This window comes from Schistosoma mansoni, chromosome 4 (assembly GCF_000237925.1).
Source record: "Schistosoma mansoni strain Puerto Rico chromosome 4, complete genome".
NCBI lineage: Eukaryota > Metazoa > Platyhelminthes > Trematoda > Strigeidida > Schistosomatidae > Schistosoma > Schistosoma mansoni.
In genome coordinates, this window is record NC_031498.1 from 9,691,480 (window position 1) to 9,716,308 (window position 24,829).

General features: G+C 31.1%; 1 protein-coding gene across 1 annotated transcript in view; it reads right to left on the bottom strand.

Annotated features, from left to right (window-relative positions):
• Smp_156620 (putative integrin alpha-ps) overlaps window positions 1-23,900 on the bottom strand; it is a gene marked incomplete at both ends in the record, with an annotated part of 65,669 nt that extends 41,769 nt beyond the window's left edge. Inside the window, 5 exons of the mRNA XM_018796762.1 lie at window positions 1,456-1,729; window positions 8,785-8,865; window positions 12,716-12,962; window positions 23,641-23,827; window positions 23,869-23,900. Of these exons, the coding sequence (XP_018651872.1) occupies window positions 1,456-1,729; window positions 8,785-8,865; window positions 12,716-12,962; window positions 23,641-23,827; window positions 23,869-23,900 (821 nt within the window). The remainder of the gene's footprint in view (window positions 1-1,455; window positions 1,730-8,784; window positions 8,866-12,715; window positions 12,963-23,640; window positions 23,828-23,868) is intronic.
• Between the last annotated feature and the right edge of the window lie 929 nt (window positions 23,901-24,829).

Here is a 24,829-nt window from a genome sequence, read left to right on the forward strand (position 1 = left end):
CATAAAGTAGGACGGAGCAAACTGTTGCGCTGTAAACCCGTCCTTTGGTTGCTAGACGGATATCTTACCTACGCCATAAATGACGCAAGTTGGTGAAAGCTAGCCGAGCCTTCTGTATCCGTGCTGAGATTTCGTCAAACATCAGACCACAAAGACTGATGAGACTCTCAAGATAAGTGAAGCGGCTGGCATTCTCAACTACTTAACTCCCTATCATTAGTTCGAGTGTCAATACAACCCAATCCTGAAGTAACACTTTGCATTTCGAGGGGGAGAACCGCATCCCGAACATGTCTGCATTGTTGAGTCAGTTTCACACTGAGTTATTTACGTTGTTAAGTGGTGATTTATAACTTCATGTAGTTCGTGATCATAGTACGTAAACCTAATTTTACAGGCCATAGCAAATCTAGTATTACAAAATCTTGTTTAATTAAGAAGTCATTTACATAAGTGATATTATTTTAAGTAATATAAAAAACAAACGTACTTTTAAATTTATGTATATTCAGATTCAGTATGTTAGATCCACATACATTATCTATATGTGCATTTTTCAAATACCATATATTGAAAAAATCTTACGTACTTTGTTTTAAACATACACTGAATTCTACATTGTTTTGTTTGATTATATTAATTGACCTCAAGTATACTTTTAAACTTGTTATTTTATAAATCGTAATACGAGAAAAAGAACAAGGTATCATCATAATAGCTAGTAATTGATAACAAATAGATTGCCAAATTCAAACAAAAAAGCACTGATATATCGATGTAATTGCGTTTTTAGAATATAATTTTATGCTGACAATGTTTCGAGTTTTCAGTATATTCCAAACACAATTGATTGATATAGAATAAATGGAATGTAGTTAACAGAGGAGTTCCATTTTGAACTCATCTTCTGAATGTACCTGCATCCTAGCTATTATAAATTAAAACTGTTTATGTTTGAAGATTACTGATTATTTTTTGTAGGTGATACCGATTCAGTACAAAAACTATGATTAAGTTCATCAAATTTTCACAAATGATTCTTTGTTAATTATAACTAAATGCCTATTTATAAAAAGCTTGTAGATCGATTTATTAGTGACGTGTAGAGAAAACAATTCCTGGAATGTGATACTTGTTCGCGCCTATAGCAATGTATATTAGACTCAGTAATATAGAGAACTGACTAAAGGTTAAAGTATTTCCTATTGAATTTTATTTTGGTTATGTTAATTTATTATGTTGGTGAAACCTGAATCTTCTAGATTTTAAGCTATGTTAGGTTATCGTTTTGTACTTAAGTGTAATATTGAACAACGATAAAACAGCTATCTAGTATTCTTCAATTTATAATAGTTTTCTAATTAACTCAAATTCTTAATGGAAATTGTACAGCATAAATAATTAGTCTATTGACAAATAGTAATACTTTATATACTTCTTATGAAATCTACTTACCCATCTCCGTTAATATCGAGAAATATAAGCGAATGACCAAATCGACTGCCAAAACTTTGTCCTTCTATTCTCATTAATGGTTTGATATTATTTTTACCATTCTGTTTATTACTTTGAAATATTAATACGATTCCAGTGCCGAATGTTGTTTTATCAGTGAAGCCATTTACAGCACTACTTGGTACACCTGGACCACCATAAGCTACATACAGTTCATATGATTTTAATCCCGGTAATGGTGCATACAATCGATCGGTAGTGTCAACAGATGAACCTTTAATTAGAGGGTGAAGTAAAGTATTGATATTATTACGCTGCATTCAAATTACTGCCAATATTTAAGTTTTTCTTTCCGTAAACTGGTACATAGATACAAACAGCAGTTACATCTTACTCACTGAGAATGTAGAAATGTATCCGTAAACAAAAGCATTTATCAGAGAATAAGTTTCTAGAAGTTAGGAATGTTTGAGCATTATCTGTCTTTTGTAGATACACTGTTAATATACGAAAATGATAACTTTAAGATAATAAGTTCATTCAAATGAAAGAATCTACTTACAACTGACGTTCATTTGTGTAAACATTTGCGTTATCTGTGAATGGTTAGTGAAGTAGGAAGAAAGTGGTCTCAGTTATATAGCCTAAAAGTTTGGAACTCATTTAAAGCTTAAATTTTACCAAAACAGCTGTCATCAATGGGACTGGATGTTCGTCGAGCTCTTTCGGATATTATTCAAGTTGAAATTTTACCACTGGATGCCAACTCAGGGATTCTGATAATTCAGTGTTCGTTGCAAAACCTGAAGATCCTAAGTTCGAAACCTGGTAGAGTCATGAATGTGCGCTGATAGTGAGTTCCACATTATATAGAAACAGCTGGGTAATGCCCCCTGATACTCAATGGTAGCCGAAAGTATATCATTCTGTGATGTATACAGCCTAAAATTAAGCTAACCTCCTCTGAACTTCTTAAAGGAAAGCAGGACAGTTTGCAGATAGTTTATTTCTTAATGTATTAAATTTCCATTTTAAGTTCAAGAATAATAATCAGTAATAGAAGACACAAAGAAATATTAAGATGATTAGAAACGATCGAGAAGAAGCACTGGGTTGATATTTCATGGTAGTTGATACTCATCAGTACGGCGCAAGTTTAATATTCTGGAAGCTAATGCTCATTCATATGACAGCAGACTGCTCATCACGAATAGCACAGTACAAATTTTAAGCTCTCCGGTAATAATAATGATTTTGTTTTTTTAACAAGATAAGTTGACTATTTATGAATAACCAATGGGTAATGAACATTGGGTTTGCAGAATTGTTCCTACTGATGAAAAATACAAAATCTTTCTTTATAACTTGTGTAGGGTTATTAGTATACAAACATTAACAATCATAGAAGACTATACATACAAATGACCGATTATAAACACTTAATTAACACTTAATACTATCTCATTTATTTACTTATTTCATAGGTAAATTTGACATGTACTACGTATAAATAGAAGGAAATGCTATAGGTCATTTCAATGTTAAATATCAGTAAACGATGATTCATAGAATCGGCTAAAAGCAACAGAAGTAAACAATATTCATAAAAATCATCTAAGATAATTAGATCTACAAACATTCATGTGAAATAGTTAGACCACAGTATAAATATCTATCAAGTTTGATGATTTCAAGCATAATCCACTATACTGATATAGGTATAAGTTAAACAGATAAACTAAATTTCCTATTTCATGAAAGTTGAACATTAAGCAATAAACAGGTAGTTTTAATGTCCCTAGGAAACAAACAATTCAAAGTGCATGAACAATAAACACATACTATATATATATATATATATATATATATATATATATATATATATATATATGGTATGGTTTTTTTATATTGGATATTTATTTAGAAAAAACGTTCCATTAGATCTGGTGATCAATCAAAAACATGATAGACAAAATGTATCACCTACTGGTGTCATACGTATTATCATATAGGATCTATTTATCATAAATGACGTAGTTAAACAGAAAGCCAGTTAACCCCTGATTCTTTCAAAAATTACACATACAACTGCAGATTCAATAAATATTAATCAAAGGGAAGTTGTTTAACAAATGACAATAATCATGAAATCTGTCAACTGAAAGTTGCCAGCCGATTAAGCCAATTGATTGACTCGATAGTATAAAACATATATGATGTAATTCTGTAAATCTTATCAGTAAGTAGCAAATATAGTTATTTTAAGGTCTGTTTGTATGAAATGAATTTATCCAAGTACACCAATAATAGAGTCTTAATTATACTAGATCCTCACAATTGATTGATCACTGGGTAGTGATCAATGTCATGCGTGTCAAGTCCCTCTTAGTGCTGATCAACTAGACCCTTAGTTTCCTTATATTTGTCATGTTTCCTAGGATTTTATCACTTCTACATAGTAGGTAACATTCTGTATAACTTGACGATCCAATTGTTTGGAATGTACACATAATTAATAACTTTAAAATCATTTTGAAAATTATTCATGCAATAATTTTCAGCTTGTCATCAAATAGATAGATCTATTCATAAATATTGATTCTTAGTCAATTAGTCCGTAACACAATATCAAAGTTCATTGTGAAAATAATTTATTTACAAGAATGCAAAAACAAACTATAAAAAATAATTAACTACGAATTGATATTTAAATCTAAATTTATTTTTCACTTGGATAGGTTCAATGTTTTAATAATATGAATTTGTTTATTGTTTGAATTGTCTAAAATTTAGTTGAAAAAATTACCGGTCTTTTGCATATACATCATATATATATATGTATCAGTCAGTCGCAACGTAGAAACTGGTACGTATGTACATCGGTTCAATTCATTATACTATATTAGCACGGAGAGATGAAATTGTCAGGTTACTTCCCGGAAATGTAGAGGTGATAACAGTAATATAACAGATTAGGGATTGAAAATATAATTTGAGAAAATTTAGATTAGCAAAATAAAAAGAATAATGAGGAATTCTGAAGTTGAAAATTTGGAAAGACAAAGAATGGATGCACCTACATCATTGCAAACAACTTTGAGCCATGTCATTCAAAGTCTCAACTACTGGTTATGATTATCACATAGACCCCAACCAAGTAGTCTATAGCTATCAACATGGGTAAGTTCAGTTGTCAATGACTTCATGAACTGATGCCATGTTTTGGTTTGGCCACTCTTAGGTTTCTTCTATCCCACTCTTACACCAGAAAACATACACCGTCTAGGTAAGCAGTAATTGGGTGTACGTAAAACATATTCCAACCACCTAAGTTCAATCGACTTGTCATCCTTACTTGGTACTTTATTCCTAACTCAGGCAATGCTTACTCAGTGGTCTCAGAATACACGAGCAATACTTCGAAGATACCTACGATGATTTACGAATATCATGTATTGTTAATGGACATATTTCACACCCACAAAGTAGAACAGAGCAAGCTGCTAAGCAGTATATATATAAATAAAACGGAAAGGAGAGTTCAAATTTTTTCTAGACACTCCATATAATCATTCAGCAGAAGATTATTCTTAATCCCGACCACAAACACGGGTTCAGATGGATACAAATATGATGTATTAGTATCGTCTTACGTTACTATAATATGTCACATTTGTACAATCATAACAGATAAGAAAATAAACTAGACCTGATATTGAAGCGCCAAATTCAAACATAATATGCAATTAAACACAAAGGATGTTCGCACATTCCTGGATGATCCAAATTAATTAACAACCACTTAATGGATTGGTACTTTGGTTGGTTTACCTTTGAATAATTATCAAATTGAACCTAGGGTAGTTAATATTACACTTTCAACCGCCTTTAGAATGAACTTTCAGTGTTTTACCTTTATTTTGGTGTTACTTCATCAGTGAAATTTAAGTCAGCTTGCCTAAAACGAATGATTATTGTAGAATTCACTTTGTCAGACATACGTTTTTAAAAAGATATTGAATAGCTGGATTAGTATGGAAACTATGATATAAATAATAATTAACCTAGACTTACATGAATTACAATCTAATTTTTATCCAGATAACTATTATCAGGAATTTAGTTTACAAAACGACAACCCTCGATATCAGAATGAATGTAAGTAACTGTACTTTTATATATGAGCAAATAATTAGTTTTCACTTCTTTTTAAAAGTCAATGTAAGTTTACATTATAGCAATATCGAAATTGTACCATATAATCAAAGATGTTTACTACATCTTTCAAGTGTGATAATCAGTGAATTGTACATGTTCATTAATGGTTTTGATAATTGAGTCGAACAACAATTTGAAATATCAACATCCTTTCCATCATCACCACCACTGTTATGTAAGGCCGTATTAAATGATGACGTGGAGTATAACTGACATTTATGGTATTAATGACAATAATAATAAGTTGATAGTTTTCAAGAATTAGTTAAGATAAAAACGCCAGAGTATTACTTGTTTGTTTTAATTTTTTAAGAGTAATTTTTTTGTCACGAAATGGAATCAGTCAGAGAGATATTGCATTACATCGTGAATTAACTGAAGATGAGTGTAGACACTTCACTTCTACTGGAAGTTTGTGCTGACGATGTCGTTCAGAAGGATGATGAAAGCTCCAAGACCAAATCATCCGGCTCAGAGAACAAACCTACATCAAAATGAGTGTAGACTACTGAATTCTCGCCAAGTAGTTTCAAGATACTTCTAGCTCCATGCGTTCAAAATTCAATCCCGAGTACAGTCTTGTATATATGTGTTTGCACTGTCGAAAATTAATAAACCAGGATAAAATAGATACTATCTAGGTTACAAAGTGGTTAACAGTGAGATCCATGGCGTACTTTTCGTTCTATTTGGAACTCTTCAGATAAATGTAACTAAATCTCAGTTTTGATGTTTACACAGTCGTGAAGGTAGTAAAATCCCTTACAAATAAACTTCATACCTGTTGCACATGCTAGTGGCTATTTGCACTTAACAGCTCAGTAGATAAAGTGTGTGAGATTGAGTTGAAATTCGATGAATATGAATATCATTGTCAGCATCAAAATTGAGGTGGTTTATACAGCTGATGAGTCATAAAACATAGGTCCTCGATTCAACCGCTTGTCGTAACCCAACTTTACTAAAACTTCCAACTTAATGACAGCATTGAGGTCATTTATTCAAGACTTACATATATCAGTATGTTATAACGTATGGCTTCGTAATATTTATGAATGTGCAATTAGAGAGGAGTGGATTTTACTGATCGGACGCAAATGATACTTGAAATTGTACGAGCAGTCTTGAGTGCTATTCGGTCCTTCCTATCTGCCTAGCCCAGCCAGTTGAGTGCAGAACACAAATAACAGCCTCGGCAATATGAATCATTATTTACAAACATACTGGGTTTTTATACAAACCAAAGTAATCAATAAACTGATTATAACTCAAGGATCGTATGATAATAAGTCAAGGTCAAAATAAAGCTAATGATAAGAGAAATACGAATATGAATAGTTCAGTTACGTAATAATTGTACAATAGGAAATAGGCATAATACATTGATCGATAAATAGTCCTTAGAGTTACCATTCATAATTCACCAGGGGATATAACACAGTAGAGATCGACCGATTCTAATCTTTAACACCAACAACGAAAAAACATAATTTCTTACAAACAGAAAAAGATAGATCTCTGGCGTCTCGTGGTTTTTCAGTGTTTCCTTCGCGGCTGATGGAAGTTCGTCACGAAAACTACCTTTCAGTCAAATGAATTTATACGAATTATTAAAAAAAATGAGTACTTGTAAACTAGAAATTTTTATCCTGTCGTAAATGACTTTCGAAGAAATTGATGGAACTAAATTTTGACTTAAAATCAACTCCTTAAGAGATGAGATTATCACCAACACTGTTCATATTCATTATGTTGAATCCACTAATCTCAATCATTTTTCCATCAATTTATTTGGTTCGTCTGTATACTAGAGTAAGTTTAATCAAAAATACCGTTTCAAGAAGATGGGATTATCCACAATTGTCTGCTATGAACACGTCCAGCGTGCAACCCAACATAGGGGACGAAAAATACAAATATAGTAAAATGTTGGGCTCAAGATAAAATCATTGGTAAAAATTAAACTGCAATATACAGCCATAATTATAACTATTAATGATGGTTTTATTTAATATCATATGTCTAGTACAATATAGAATTCTACTAAATGAAAGGGTAAATGACCGAATGTTTTGGGTATAGCACACTTGGTGAACATTGAAAATATTTCTAGAAAGCCTCAGCCGTCATCGAGCTAAGTAAAACCAAAAACATATCAGTAATGCAACTGCTGAAGTTGTGTATAATTTGATCTTGAGCGTTTCAACTAAACACGTATCCTTAGAAATGTTGGAAAATAATTCATACAGTAAAATTTTATGTTATCCAACTCTATTACTGCTAAATCTAGATATTTAGTGTTCCTGATTGTCATATGGTAAATTCTATTTGCGAATGATTAAGTATTCTTCCAATACGACATAACGAGTAGAAAGTTGAACAGACAGGATATCTTTGGACAACAATATTTCAATATTAATAATCCACGCGCTAATACAGAGCGCGGGACTTTTCGGATAACTTTCTATTCTAAACAGAAGCCAAAAGTTGAAATGGAACAAGTCTATTTTTACAGCAACGAGCGATGAATTAAATATATCGCAAAATTAGCAAACTGACAGTGATGACGACCAAGCAGGTGATAGCAAATATTACTTAGGAATTATGAATTAGAAAAATGTAATTGAGGTTATCTTTTAAAGAAAGAAATGATATGTAATAAGAATGCAACATAACCTGATTTCTTGCCATCAACTACACTTTGTGTAAGATTTAATTTTGCTACTTGGGCAGCCAGAACGAAGTAGGCGTGAGTAGTATTCGAATCCATGATGTTTTAATCAGAAGCACTATTTCAGCCACTTACTACCCTAGAATTACGTTTATATAATCAATCAAAATAAAAGTATGCTTGATAATTCACTTCAAAGAAAAAAGCAAGTGATTGGACCTGGTACATTTGGAACAGAGTCGTTCATAACTTTGAAAATGGTGAATAAAAACATTTTAAATTAAAGAATCTTTTCTTTGATACTAAACATTATATACTGTATAAAGGATGGTAGATATATTAAGTATAGAATTTTCTTTATTTTCTACATAAATTTAATAATATACCATCAATAATGCTGAATATAAATTTATCAATACATATTACAATTCATAGCTTACCAAGTAGCGTATTTGAAGGAATATCTTCAACTGAGGTAATCACGCGCTCAAAGGTGTTTGTATTCACTGAAGCCCCAACGCCTGTAATTAAAAATGCACGTGCATTTTAAGTCTATCAACAAAATACACAAGACATTCTTAATTATATGTTAAAGATATTTCTGTCCAAAAGACTTTTCATTCAAATTTATGAAAAAAATACATTGACATCAGCTATAATAAAAAGTACCGAGTTTCAAGAGGAATGTTTCCATAAGAGTGTTCAAACTTACAAGAAAGTAAACAAGTGGTTATTGAAAGCATTGATATTCATTACAGAGAAATATATCACGAATATTACTGAATGTTCATACATAAATACTTGTTCTTTTTTCTTAATTCAGTTCCATTCTAGAATTTAAACCAATATGAGTCTGCTTAATAATAACAAGTACTCTCTGTTTGATGATTTGTATTACCTACATACCGTTTAGAATTTGAAAAAAAACGACGAAAAATGATATGGACTATGATATGACAATTAATGGCCTTGAAGTTTTTTATTTTATATTTTAACTGAGTAGTCAGACAATAACATTCAGTTTCCATTGGTGAATAAACTAATTATTTATTTCACATCAAGTTGTTTAAAATCTGGTATTGTTGTTATTGAATCAATGTTGATACACAGAACTTATCTAACATACTTTGTTTCACTGTATACTGTTGCTCAATACAGAAGTAACCTTGCATTAAACATAAATACTGATTTTTAAAATATGACGTCAAAAACAGTAAAAAATATACTCACGAAAGTATGGTGACAAAATTCGATCAAAATAGTTTCATTATTCTGTATAATCAAGATAGTGCTAGGTTAGATAGTGAGAAGGATCAAGAACAATAACCAGGGACAGAAAAGCACTTTGACTATTAATTTACACTGAATGTAAGAGAATTTTATTTTGTTCAAAGAAAAGCTTATTATATAGTAAAACTGTGGTGTGTGCTACTGATGTCGATAGCTATAAGTAGTATGTATCATCAATCAAAAACGAAATCCCTGGAAGCAGAAGGTTAAGAAAACCAAAAAAAGAGAGCGAGAACAAAAAACGTTTGGTGTGGAAACGAAAGAACCATGAAATCTGAGACGACAGATTGACATTTGCAAAAGGAACAGTCAAGTTTGAGACAAGTGATTGACATTTTGCAAATTAAGTATTTATTGTATAGTTCTCAAATTTCACTAAGATATTCTGTAATTTTGTATTCAAATACATTCGACTGTCCCCACTTGCGTTTTCCTTCACTACACAATTATATGTATATATATGCATATATATGTTGGTGGTAAGTGATCTTAGGCAAGAAGAACGATAAAAAGAATATGTCACATGACAAATAGAGAAGAAAAATGGAAGAAATCTGAAGGATGGATGGATCTACAGAGAAATAATGTGATTTTGACACGAGACAAAAAATAGACATTTTGAAAATATAAAAAATGATTACTTTTTTGACATTACTAATACTAATATTATTTAGTAAACAAGAGAGAGAAAGAGAGAAGGAGAAAGATATGGGAAAGTAGTATTTAATACAAGAGGAAAAATAAAAACTAAACAATGTTGTAGAAAAATGTCCATCTAGACTAAATGATTATATCAAAATGTTAACAAAACTAATAGATATCAAATATACACGCCAAAAAGCACAATATGACTAACACAATGATAATTGTGATATTTTCTTGTTTAAATTTAGAAACAAGTGGTTTCATCTTAAGAATTTAAAGAAAAACTGTAAAATCATTGTATTTGTTTAAATGTAGTTAGTTTTAAAGTAATACGTCCTTTTGATAAATTTCGATAGTGTAATAATATTACAGAAACAAATAGAATCAAATGACCCAATAAGAGTAGAGGATAAACATGCATCGTCCTCTATTGTCAAACATATAATCGAAACAGGTTATAAGATTGATCTTAACTAGGTTTTCGTGGTGTTGTATAAAAGTGTAAAAGGGGGTATACTAAGGTTTATTGAAGCCTTAGTCATACGAGAATTCAAACCCCTTTTGTGCATTCAAAAACAGTTTGTTCTCACTTTAAACCTATCCTAGTAATATTATCCAGAGTGATTAGGTTCCAAATTGTTTTCACATTATTATTATTATTATCCTTTTCTCCTCTTCCCCCCCATTTCCAGGCTAGTTGACCTTTTATTTTTATATATAAATGTTCTTAACAAGTATATGTGTGATCAGATTGTTCGAAAGGTATTGCGCTAATATATCACATAGTTCTAATAATCTTCGTAGTTTGTTTTATTTGTTAATTCCTATTGGATAGTGAATCGGCTGTTATACATAATTATTATAATATTATTAATGTACAGTGGTTATTAAATAATTTTATTTAATTAAATAGGAAGAATGTATTTGTAAAATCTCAGCAAATGAATTTGAAGTAAATCCAACGTTTCACCTGGCAATCTGGTCCATGCTTTTTCAAGGAAATATCTTATTTAATGTCTTACATCAACTCGGCGCTCAAATACTTTGAAACTACTCGCTCTAATTTAGACGAACGTCTTTATATTAATTTTATTTAATTATATATCCAAGTATAGATTTATATTCTCAACTTTGAAATAAATTTTAATTCATAAAGACTAGTGATGTTACTTATCTATTCAAAATGATTTAGGTAGAGCAGTTTAGTTGTTTATATTTCTTCATTGTAATACATTTTATCATATCGAGATTGGTTAGTCTTAATTTTAATTAGCTAAATCCTCTTTTTTATGGAGATGAATTCTGAAGAAAATAATTTCAGCTCGTATTTGCAGTTTTGCATTCTTGTAACCGTGTGTATTTAGGAGATTTGATGAAATATTTGGGACCTATTGCGAATCTAATAATCAAGGAATTTAAGAAGATCCATCACAGTGGTTCGTGTATTTTTCCCATCTCTCTTTGGAAGAAACGTGTAGAAACTACTCTACAGAATTCAGATATCACATGTACTTTAAGATAGAAAGGGATATCATGAAAGTGAAACTGGCTAGCAAAAGTTAAAGATAAATATGAATGGCATGGAAGCACTGCCTAAAAACTTCTTTATAAGTATTTTCTTGAATCTTCACAAGTTGAATAATGTATATTGTTTATTTTATTCTAAGAACTCTTAAGCATAGTCAAACATATGGCATTGAATAAAGTGAGTTTCACTATTAATTATTACTGTGCACGTTGATTTTAATGGGTTCACAAATTTATGTTAACAAATAATGAGAGATAGATAAACGTTAATGGAGTAACAAAGAGGAGATGGAAAATTAAGTATAGTATTTTTATAGCAAAGATTATTTGAAGTGAACAATCATGTTTATTTACCGTACTGATCAAGTAAACTGCTTTAAATAGTATTAGATTCTCAGCGAAGACTGTCGTGCAGAAGAGAAAATAGTAATTTTACAACTCATCGAAACTTATTTTTTTATAGATAGTGTTGATTGTCATTTGAGCTCAATTGAACTACCATGGGAACCTATGAAGCACTGAACACCTAGTATGGGAATCCTCAACATTTTTTATCCATAGCAGCTAGGTAGAACTAAATGCTCGTCCTTCATTTTGTGACTTTTTTACTTTCAAATTTAATTAATCATTTTTCAACTGTCATACACTATTCTGGTAGAATTAACTGCATATACATAATAGCTTTAAATAATCAATATGTGCATTGTTAGTAGATACTGTCCGATTGATATTTGGGGATCGGCTGCATGAGTAGATTTTGTTAAATACTAACAATCATAAGTTGATTTTGCTTTCTTACCACAAAGAACTTATTTTTTTATTGTCACCACATAATATCGATTGAATAGAGAATAAGCTAACTGACTGAATGATATTAAATTTCATTAACCAATTTAATATTTTACTCACCTTTCTCAAAATAAAAATGTGGACCACCCATAAATAATTGTTTTGGCCTATTAGGATGTTGATTAACTGATGCACCAAATGTACAATATCTCAGATCAATTGATTTATCTGAACCTTCAACATTTAAACATATTGCACTTGGTGCAGGATTTAATTGAGGCTCTTCTAAACGTTCATTGAATTCAAAGCAACCACCAGGTAAATAAACAGATGCTGCTGATGACCATGAAAGACGAGGTGCACAAACCTGGTTGTTTGTTTAAAAATTGATGAAACAAACAAGCAAACAGAAAATAAGTAATACAGAAAAAAAAACGTTGAAATCTTTTATTAACTGAGAAATGTGTTTTGAAATATAACTGCGTACCCTATAACATAATGATTCAACTTCAATTTTATCAACTCAAAGTATAAAATTGGATTAATGGTTTAGCTTGTCGAATGAATTTTAGGCAATGTTTGAATAAATTGGTTTCCTTTTCAATTTATTTACAAAAAAGAATACAGTAATTAATACAACTGGATATAATTAAGGTGGTTAACATGACAGTGTAGTGCAAATTATTATTACTGTGTAGAATATTTATACGTGGTTACCCGAATAGAAATCTGTTTTCAGTAAGGTCTGTCTATGTAACATGAAAAATAGTTAATTCCTTCTTAGTAAGATTAGAATTCAGTAATTATTTAATATGTATACATAAACAGTAATTCATAATATTGGTTAGTACATTTACAACGTTTTACCTTAAAAATTTAATGAGAATAATTAACTTCACATATTCAATAACAACAGTGATATTTCTAAAGTCAAATGATCATTCCTTATCAAAGATATATGGAAGTTAGAACTTTTAAAATATTTAATTCATTAACCTATATTTTAAAATACTTATTGACAATTTTCTATGGTTTATTTTATGATTGTAGGAGTAGTAGTAGTAATCGTTATTGATTGGTTGAAATTAGACATTAACACCCTTGGATGCCCGCTCAGTGGTATGGACGTTAGGCGTTCGCGCGCGAGACCGATAGGTCTTCGATTCGAATCCAGCGTGGATAAGTACTGCTGAAGACTCCCATACTACGGCGAAATAGTCATCCAGTACTCTCATGTTTTCCATGGTGGTCTAGTTTTAATTGACTCATGAATTAAAGTATTAAATATTCTTAAACTAATTTTATTATAGTATATTGTTTCTCATTCTAGAATAATTAGTTTTAACTCTCCAATCAATTGATAATAATTCAATCTTAATTGGAAGTTTTGTGCATTAATCAGAAAAAAAAGACTCTTCAATTTGACAGTTTCTTATACAATATATCTATTGAAAGTATTCATCTAGTTTACTAACTCTTTATCTTGTATACGTAACAAGATCTCATCGTTATCAAGTCTATTCTACCATAAGAAACATGTATAAACTTGTGGAATGTACTATTTCTAGACATTAATAGCTAATATTATCTGTCAATTAACCTTTTTACACAAAGAATAAAAGATTGAATTTGGAACTGGTTAGAAATATTATATCTGTTATCACTGGATAGAAATAAGGTGTTGATTGTCCATTTGATTTGTATTAATTTTTGATCTTGGTTAGTCATTTATTGACTGACAATTCAGCTATAGTCTAATGATATGGTTTGAAGTTTTTATATAAAATTAGTAGTTGACATTACTTATTATATTTTCATATTGCTCAGTCAAATAGAAAATGGTTCTTTTTCACCAAAATCCAAAACGAATCAATATAGCTGATAAATTAAGATGTTAGAAGATTCTCACGTAGATTCGAAACTAATTTCAATGTTTTTACTTCTGTATCTTTTTATTTCGGTCATATTGAGATATATTTCTATGTATATAGTTCTCCAGTTCTTGTCTTGATTTAGGAAGACGTGAATGAAGTATAATGGTCGGGAAATATTAGACGGTGGAGAAAATAACAGTTATTCAGATCGATTCGCTAATCATTTTATAACTATTTTCCTCTTTGCCTATGTGAAATATTGAAACTTGTGTCAGTACACAATTATGATTGAATGATGATGTAATTTTCAAGACGTTTTATACAATAGTTGTCATTAAATTTTTAATAAACTAATAAGTGTAAGGAACTGTAACATTTTAATCCTTTATCCAACGAAACGAAACATAATATTAATGTCAACAATCAGAATTACCCATTAATTCTGTTACGAACATATGAATCTTGATATTTTATCACAATTAGTGTACTAAAACTAAATCAGGTATGAATAGAACAATGTGGAACTATAAAAAACATAAAAATTATACTTATAAAACTGTTAACATGCAGTGAAGCGAAACACTTTCAAAATTAAAAAAAGTTTTTGAATATTGGACACTTCCATTATCTCCACTGCCAAAATCATATTCTCATTTATTGGGGTGTTCAAATTATTGTTGTGTAGTGAAAAAATCTATTATGGTAGAAACTTCTACTTTCTTGTTTATTAGAAAAATGAAGATAAACAGTGCCGAAGAGTTGAGTGCACCAGTTATAATCAACATAGGAGCTTGATGCAAATGTGAGTTAACTTAGGTTTCTATGTTACATAAACACGACGAGAAATCATCAAGATGAACAGGAAACGAGTTGAGTTAATTGTACAAGCAGTGATAGGGGAAGAACTAAATATTAAGAATATAGTTTGGGATGATAAAATAAAAAGGTATGTATGAGATAGAGTTTATAAAATGTTAGAAGTTAGTAGACTTGTGTCAATTTTATTCATTGTATTGAGTGAAATGCCTTTAGGTTTCTTACATTTAGCTGTGTAAGCGCTATTGATGAGAACCATGATATTGGGTGACACAAGTTGGTTCCCATTGGGAGGTGTCGAATCCTTCAAAATTATAGATAGATCTTGCTGATAAGTGACAATTAGAGAGAAATCTTAGTTCATAGTTTCCTTCTTGGTTGCATCAAATCATAGAACATTATAAAAACAGTACTTATAGTAATCAAAACCGTTCTTCACCTAGTACGTTTTACAACAATTATCCAAGGTTAGCTTAAAATCGATTCTCCTGTATTCCTGTGAACTCGCTGATGTTATAAACAATCATTGTGTTGTCACAGAATGGATGCAATGTGGCTAGCAGTGGAGTCCAGGATGAGTATTTCTTCCTACTTACGACTTGTCAGCTAAATACACCTACATTACAGAGGTGGTATTCATTCTGGAAATTGGACCCAGTACAATTCGCTTCGAACACCATTGCGTTATCAAAACCATTTCAAATCGAGTTAAGTCATTTTATTGTTTCAGTATTAAATGCATATCTACATTTATTGAATAATAACCAAAATTTAAACCACTTAGGATGAATAATTTGATACTACGACACACTCCATGCTTCGGTTGTAGATGCTTTTTGAATTAACTAAGTTGTCATATTTTACTTATTAGTTGTTTACTGAGAATAGAAGTAATATTTTCACATGACATCGTTGGGGTATTTTGTATTCATTCCTACTCTATAGAACATCTGTCTTAATATGAATAATTCTACTGTATCATTGTTGATGAAGAATCAATGAATAACCTTTGTCTTAAGCTCATGGGAAGGAATATGAGTTTCTTCAATCTGATAAGTGCTTTCAAATAAGTAGTAAATGAGCAATGTTTTTTTTATTTACCTCTTAAACATTTGATAATCCTTAAAGTTGTTATTTTCTAATTAAAATAAAACGTAATTGGTAAACTAAACGAATTCAAACAGGGTTACGTTTTTGAAATTTATTGGTTTATTTCAATAGGGACTGACCGGTAAGTTATAGGAATATACTAGAATTTATTATTACTTAGAATACTGAACATTTCTTCTGTATCTTATGATATGAATATATAGTATTATATCAAAGTTTACCATACATAACTCAGGAAGATTGAGTAGTTATCGGAGATAATGATGAATAATAATAATAATGACAGAATTCCATTCTATTGACCTGAGAATGGATAACTATGATTAATGTTGAAAAAATGTAAACTAACTCAGAAACAGAATCTAAACTATTTATAATAAGCTTTCAGTCATGCTTAAATTTTAATGACATTACCTATTATATAGTTGTTTCAAACAAAATAAATGATATTATTTCGTTAATCATTAAACCGATAGCCAAGTAATTAAATGAATGAATTACAGTAATTTAGATCATTTATAAAGATAAACTATTATTTTCTATCGATAATACGCGTACATATAATATTTTTCTTTTTTATTATATAAAATACTTTTTAGGTGTAGACTACCTGGTTGAGATCCGCGAGATGATAGCAATCGGTGGTTAGAGACCTTGAATGACATGGCTCAAAATCGTTTGCAATGTCGTAGGTGAATCCACTCTTTGTGTTCTACCAAATTCTAATCTTCTGAATTCATGTCCCTATCATTTTTTTTTCTCTTTCGAAATTTATTTCACTGGATTATACTCCTTGAATAACATATTCAAACCCTAATCTTTCACATAATGCTTATACTCTTACTACTTCTACCACTATGGGATTTGAATCGACAACTGGATCTCTTTGCTAATGTGGTATGGCAACTCGAACTGATGTACGTCCGTACAAAGTTCTACGTTGTGACTGACTGACTGATATAGAATACTTTATTCATTTATGAACAAGAAATTGGATTTCAGTTATCAACCTTATTTATTAATTTTATTACAATGAACTCTTTCCTATCAATTTCAATAGTATAGTGAGAAAATTATGTTAACCAGTAATATGTTTTGTTTTTATTGAGATCATGAATTGATCAATGTTTCGGTTTTTTTCTTTTTTGATCAATGTGCTTATCAGTAATAGACGAGACCGAATAAAAATCGGAAAGTTTTTTAACAATCAGTTGTTCAAACTAGACACCTTTAATATTTTAGAAAAAAATTATTGTCATATTATTGAGAAGAAAACCTTGAGTCAACTGTTTGATATGACCGTTAAGTGACAAGATTTATGGGGGGTGGTGTCTGTCTTTCATATATAGATCTTAATAATTAACTTTAAGTATTGTTGCGCGATAAACATAAAGTTTATTTAACTTAATGAAAAGTGAGTCAAATAAATTCTTTGTGTTCCTCATTATTCATTTTATATAAGTAATATATAGTTCATATACAATCTGCCATAATATATGCTCAGTTTTGTGAAAAGAACGCCACTAAATTAAAAAATCTAACTATTCACGCTTTTCAAACGTAGTTAGTTGTTAAAATTGGTACACTATAGTAAGTGGACATTTGCCTTACTCTCAACTGTACCGACATTGTAATGGAAATCTAGAAACTTGTCTTATACCAGGTCATTCATTTGGCTCTGTTCGTTTTGGATAAGTACAAAGATTCAAATAAATGTCCATAACATAAAAATAAAAATCGAGAATTTAAAAAAAATTTTATAAACCCAGGATAAAGTTCAATGAGTAGAACAAATAATTTCTACACCATTTTTAATCATCTAATTATTTCATTTTATACTTAAAATAGACATTGAAAAAAAAGCCGTAATTTCAGAAGGGTTTTGTAGAGATTTAGTATTTTCATAGTTGAAAGCGTGAGGACGAAACAGCCGTCCAGTGTTTCCAGGTTTTCCTTGATGGTCTAGCTTCAATTGACTCATACTTTCAACTATGAAAATACTAAATCTCCACAAAACCCCTTCTGATTATAATCATATGCTCATTAGTGACTGACTTCGAGATGTAAATCCCAGAGTTCTAGTGAGAAACAGTGACCAGTGGAGTTCAAACCACTTCTGTTGTGAGATAGAAAGCCATAATTTAACAAATTTATAAAGGGTATCAATAGAATACATCATTTTTAAAAAATGTAAAATAAACATAAAATACTTGTTATATACCTAATTAAAACACAATAACACACTTGTTTCCATGTTAATATATATCTAACTTGATTGGATCGAACTATAATATGTAGCATTTTCTACAGTAATAGATAAACTTAGTTAGCAGGACAATTGACTTAAATAAAACAAAACAACAACAACAAAACAAGTCAAATACTTAAAGTCAATAATGAGTGACTCATAATTTATTCTTTAAGGCTATTATTATTATTTGTTCTTATGTTTTCTTTTAGTAAGTATAAATAAATGCTGCTACATTAATCTCTGTTCAATGTACTAACAATTACTCATTCTTTAAATATACATATAGATAAGCGAAAGAATGCATTCACATATATCTATCTATCTTTCTATCTATCTGCTCAATTGTTCAATAAAAGGTAAATGTTCATTTGATGAACAGATTTATATTTTTTGTGCTGTGTATGTGCGCATACTGGTTTACGGGTATAGATACAAGTATATATTGTTCGGGCAGTGAAACATACTTTTATTCATACAAATGAAATGCATCTGAATGTGTATTTACTTAGATTTGAGTAGATAAAAAGAAAATAACATTGTTTTGAGTAAAAAAAAGTAAAATTTTAGAATCATTAGTATTAGTAGTTAATAATAGCTGGTTTAATCAGGTGATTGAATGTAGGTACATGACATCATTGATTAGACTGTAAATCGTTATCGTTTGGGATTAAGATAGAAATAATACTAATTTAAAGGAAACCGTAATGATCAAACGGATTATTTAAGTGATTAATTGATTCTTTTTGACGTATAACATACATTGAATGCTCTAATAAGGAAATAAATAATTGGACTACAATATTCTATTCATGATAAGTCATCGAATTGCTTTTGGTTTCATTTCATCCAACATACTTCTACTTCTTAAGCAGAGATAGATCGGGGCTAGTAGTAAGGCTTCGGATGAGCTTTTTGCTGCATTTTGAACTCATCAGCAGGACGTACCTGCATCCCAGAGTTAATGTTAGTTTCGGGATTACAACCCAGTAACTTTTGCTTCGAAAGTCGTTGTACTATCCATTTAGTCACTAAGCCCAGGTAGCCACTAGCTTGTGTATTGAGTTAAATTTTAGTTTTAATTCATATACAGTTGTTGTTTTAATCTTCCCATTGATGTTTAGGCATGCAATTGATCGGTTGCTTTTGACATATGTGCTAGCCACCATTCGTCTGTGTTTAAAAAGCTTATCACCTTATGATAATATTGCAGCAATTTTAACAGGATGCATATATGCCGAAAGAAACTGATAAGTTGCAATCCTATACACCAATGGGAAGATTCAAACAACTAATATAAATGATTTATGATTCTATTTAGTTTCAACCAGAGGAAACAAAAAGGAAATCATAAACCTATATACAAGACCTACGGTCTTAGCTAACTGGTGTGGTAGTTGAATTTTTCCCAGTCTCTTTCTATTTCATTCAGCACCGGACTAAGGGGTTGAAGAGTGATCTTACAACTATATTACTCGAGTAAATTCTATACACTCAAGTTTACAATGTCAATAATTGACTTTGGTTCATACTTGTCTGAAAATTTATTAACTGATGGTGGCATTCTCTACTCTGTGGCTCTACAGTTTATGAACAATTGCTTCTTACATGGTGAGCTGTGTAGATTTTTAGATTAGTGCTGAAGACCGTCATACTACAATCAAGTGAATGTTGACTAAACTAATGCAATAAAAACCAGTAACTAATGAACACTTGTATAAAATCATTTAGGTTGTGACTAGCATTAGAGTTTGAGATGCATATTTTGACCTACTTGAGACTCATCAGCTGGATATTCCTGCATTGTAGTTTTAGTGTTTACGGTAGGATTCAAACACAGTACTTTCTATTTCAAACACAAACCTTTAGATAAATTTGTTTAAGGTTAGACTGAAACGTTTAAGAAACGGTTAATAATAAATTTGGTGCAATCAGTTTATAATGTAAATTATTTCAGAACGTCTTCTAACTTTGCATTTTTTATACTCCCATTTGCTCATCATAAAACTACTTTTATGGGCCAGATTGTCGCAATATCACATTTCCTCTATCACACAGAGAGGAGCACACATTTCAGTGCAGTGCTTTATGGCTGTTAAGTTTCGTGTAAAAAATAAAATCTATTTGCCAACAAAGTTTTCAAAAATTGTTCTGTAATTCAATTGAAATGGTCATTAAAGTAATCATTCGTCTTGCTAAAATTGCCTAAATAAAAGCAACCTTATTTTAACGTTTAAATCATTCGGAAGGCGTTTTGTAGAGATTTCAGTATTTTCATAGTTTAAATCATGAGTAAACTGAAGCTAGACCACCATGGAAAACCTGGAAGCACTGGACGGCCAACTCGTCCTATTGTGGGACTCTTCAGCAGTGCGCATCCACGATCCCACCTCGCGAAATTTGGACCCAGGACCTACCATTTGCTTAAACTTCGTGCATTGGTTGAATTTAGACATTAACACCGTTGGATGCCGAGTCAGTGGTCTATCGGTTAAGCGCTCTTGTGCGAGCCTGGTAGGTCCTAGGTTCGAATCTCGCGAGTCGGGATCGTGGATGCGCACTGATGAGGAGTCCTACAATAGGACAAAACGACCGTCCAGTGCTTCCAGGTTTTCCGTGGTGGTCTAGCTTCAATTGACTCATGATTTCAACTATAGAAGTTCAAATCATTGTTGAGATCTTATTCCATCGGCAAAAAACCAAGACGAATAGATACGCATATATATTTTACTGGGGTTGTTACTAAAGCAGTAGCACAAACATCCTCCTAATGAACTTTTTCAAGTTGTTTTATTGTGATGAACCAATAAACGTTCAGATAATGACCATAAAAAGTTCTCCTGACCATTGTATTCTTACAAAGCGTTTCCAAAAGAAAACTACTGAGAAATATTTGGAACGTCTTGGATTGAAAAAGACAATTCTATAATGTCATTAGAAAGTAAAATTGACATTGTACAATTGAGGTGGTGCCCAATATTCTTCGTCCTTCTAAGTTAGGAGTAATCGATAGGGTACGTGAATAAGACCTAGTTTTCGTATTTATTTGAATTTTACTCACACAAAAAGGATGTTATCAGTAATGTACAGGATGATGATCGCTAATAGATGTAGATAAGATAGTTTTACGACTATGCCTTTTGTCTATTAACAGATATATATATATATATGTATACGTACACGAAATACGGCATCTACTTAGGTCTGCCATACCACTGTTGGTACGTACCAAACAATTCGGATACAGTTTAATAACCTGTCAAATAGATATATTTAATCTTTTGTGCCGTTACCTTTGTTTAAACCCAAATCAAAACATTTTCATGAATTCATTTAGGAATAATCAGTGATTAACTTCATAGTGGAAGTTCCTGATGAATGTAGCTAAACTTGAATTAATTAAATAAACTGATGTGCTCTTGTTGTGTCAAAAAGAACTAATTATGTTTTGTCTTATCACTTGCTTTGTACTGTGCGGCATTCTAAGCAAAAACGTATTCAGAGCTAACGCTTATTCAACCAGTACTAGCAAATATGTTTTACATAGCATAATTTAGTGTCTTCACAAAAAATGGTAGCATGGGTAATAGTATTGACAACTGAATAGTAACGTTACAATAATCTAGGTAGGCTGTTCGTTCTATGTATAATTTCAAAGTATCTGTTATAAAGTAAGAGTGAGAGACTTAAACCTAATTAGACGAAATATGATGTTATATGCTTAATTTTCCTGAAAATTTACTAAAAATTACATTCTGTGTCTACATTAAGCACAATTTAACAATTCCTTTAATATTTGTGAATCTCTTTAACCAACGTTAGTGGCACCTGAATTTTTTTTTCTCTTTGATTACATTAAAAATATGAGACATAGATTAAAATCCCGGTTTATTTGTATATTATTTTCAAATTACTCTGGTATCTATTATGCACTTGGCTTTCGGATATATTCTAACAAAAGAACTCGAAATACCAAACGTATTTTTCGAGTCTGAAGCTGTTTAACAGTACATTAATTACGAACTGCTGGCAACAAAGGGTTGATAACAAATAAGTATCATGGTAAGTATAGCCAATATTGTACTATATAGTCTAATAAGTAGTTTCCAGTAGCAAAACAGTCGTTGGAATTTGAAAAAATCACAAAGTGAGCTTGTAACGTTTTGCTAAAATGACGATTTGCTTTCAGTGTACTCGTTTGATTTTTCTTAAACGTTTTAGGTAAATATAACACATATAAGAGTAAAAAAACATGTTCGAGCACTGGTAAGATAATATAAACCCATATTTGTCTACAGATTTGTGCTTCCATGTGGAAGGAATTCTTAAAATTTAGATAAAACCTCAACATAAACTCTTATCTCTGTATTCTCATCTGGCATTTTTTGGAAGAAATTTTCTCATGCGGTAATTTGCAACAACCGTTTGCCACCACGTTAATAATGAAGTATAGTACTCCACGATATTCTAAATCACTTAGTCACGCAATAGTTTTCACTTTTTCATATCAAAATTCAACACTGAAGTGGCCATAAACCTGTAACTCATTAATGAGGTGCATTTTGGCAGGTCGTCTGATGAAATTTAGAGATTTCATCCTTTCATGACGGCAGAGATTAACAAACTCGTAAGACTTATAAAGTTAACTCACTCCTAAGTGTGAAAACGTCGGCGAAAGTTTTTAAGCGATGTGACCGACAGTGGGTTTAGTATACATAACCAATTCAGGTGTGTAATAATAAAAAAAGCCTGTGTGCTTCATGAGAGATGATAAGATATCTCTTCACCACGTATAAAATGACTATATAGACTGGTAGTTTTGCGGATTAGCAATCACACAACAAACATTTGGCTAGATGTTTGCGGTCGTTTTGTAGTTCGCAAACAGATCCTCTTGATAAGGCTCATTTTCCAAACGACATGAATTACTTTTGAACTATTTCAGGGTGTAAGTTAGAGGGAGTAAATAAATATGCAAAATCTTTCTGATAACTTACAGTAATCGGTCCTCGGCTGTTGTTAAAAGCTGAAGACATTGAATATCCTAGGAGAGCTCCATTTAGTCCAGGTTGCATATGAGTTTCTTTTTCTAAATCAATATCGATTCGACTACACGTGCTCCTAAGGAGTGGGCACCAAAACAGTCCACCGTTGTTTCCTTCTGTTGGAGATCCTATGACCACCCTATATAAACAGAAAACATTAGGAAGGATGTAGTTATATACCCTTTTTGTCCTGAAAAGTGAGTATATCCCATTAAAGAAAAACCAAAACTAGAACCATCTGGTCCGGTTTTGAGTAGTGGAGATTTTAAATCGATGTTAAACCCATTTACTAGAGATATGTACTTGTCGAAACCATAAATATAAATGATTGTCAATAAAATAATCCAATAAAATTCAGTGAGCATTGTTTTCTCATTCGAACAGTGAGGGGCTTTCTAAATCAAGCTCTACCTTGATTTTCTAGGTGAACAAAGTTAGTCCAATATCCAATTTGTTTAACATTTTCGTAGATTCAGTTTTAGTCTGTCAGGTTGTAATGGAAAGTTAAAATTATAAATTTATTTGATCGTGAATGATGATCATTGTTTCTTGTGTATGTCCGTGATTCAGTTCAGAAACTACAACACATCTAGATTGTATTACAGTGTAATCAAGCAGGCAACAATTTAGATTGAAAAGCCAAATTTTCACACAAACGTAAACTAAGATGTCCATTTTCACCAAAATTTTCAGTTTAAAAGCAACTCAAAGTTTTTCTGAGGTTGACTATCTTTTTCACTGATCAGTGAGAGACAAATATCTTTTTGAGCGGTTTTTGCTGATTTAGCTCGTTATTGGTTATAAGGAGGATGTAACTTTTATTGATGAAGAGATTTTAGGTATCTGAAGTTGTCTGAAGATGTCGCGATAAATAACTCCTCTCAACAAATAGTTTTGATATTCTTCAACACTGATGATGACCCTAATATTTTGAGTGAACACATACTAGCTAGAGACACTAGTTCACTCATCCTCACCAGATCACTACTGAGTATGTCGTGCTACTCATCCTTCGGAACAATAGGCCAGACAAGGTCATGCTTAGTTGACACAAAACTATTTGTTTGTTTCCATTACTTGACATATAACCAGAAATGAGGACTTATGGAGCTTAGAGTAGTTCCTTTTCAAAGGGAGTCAA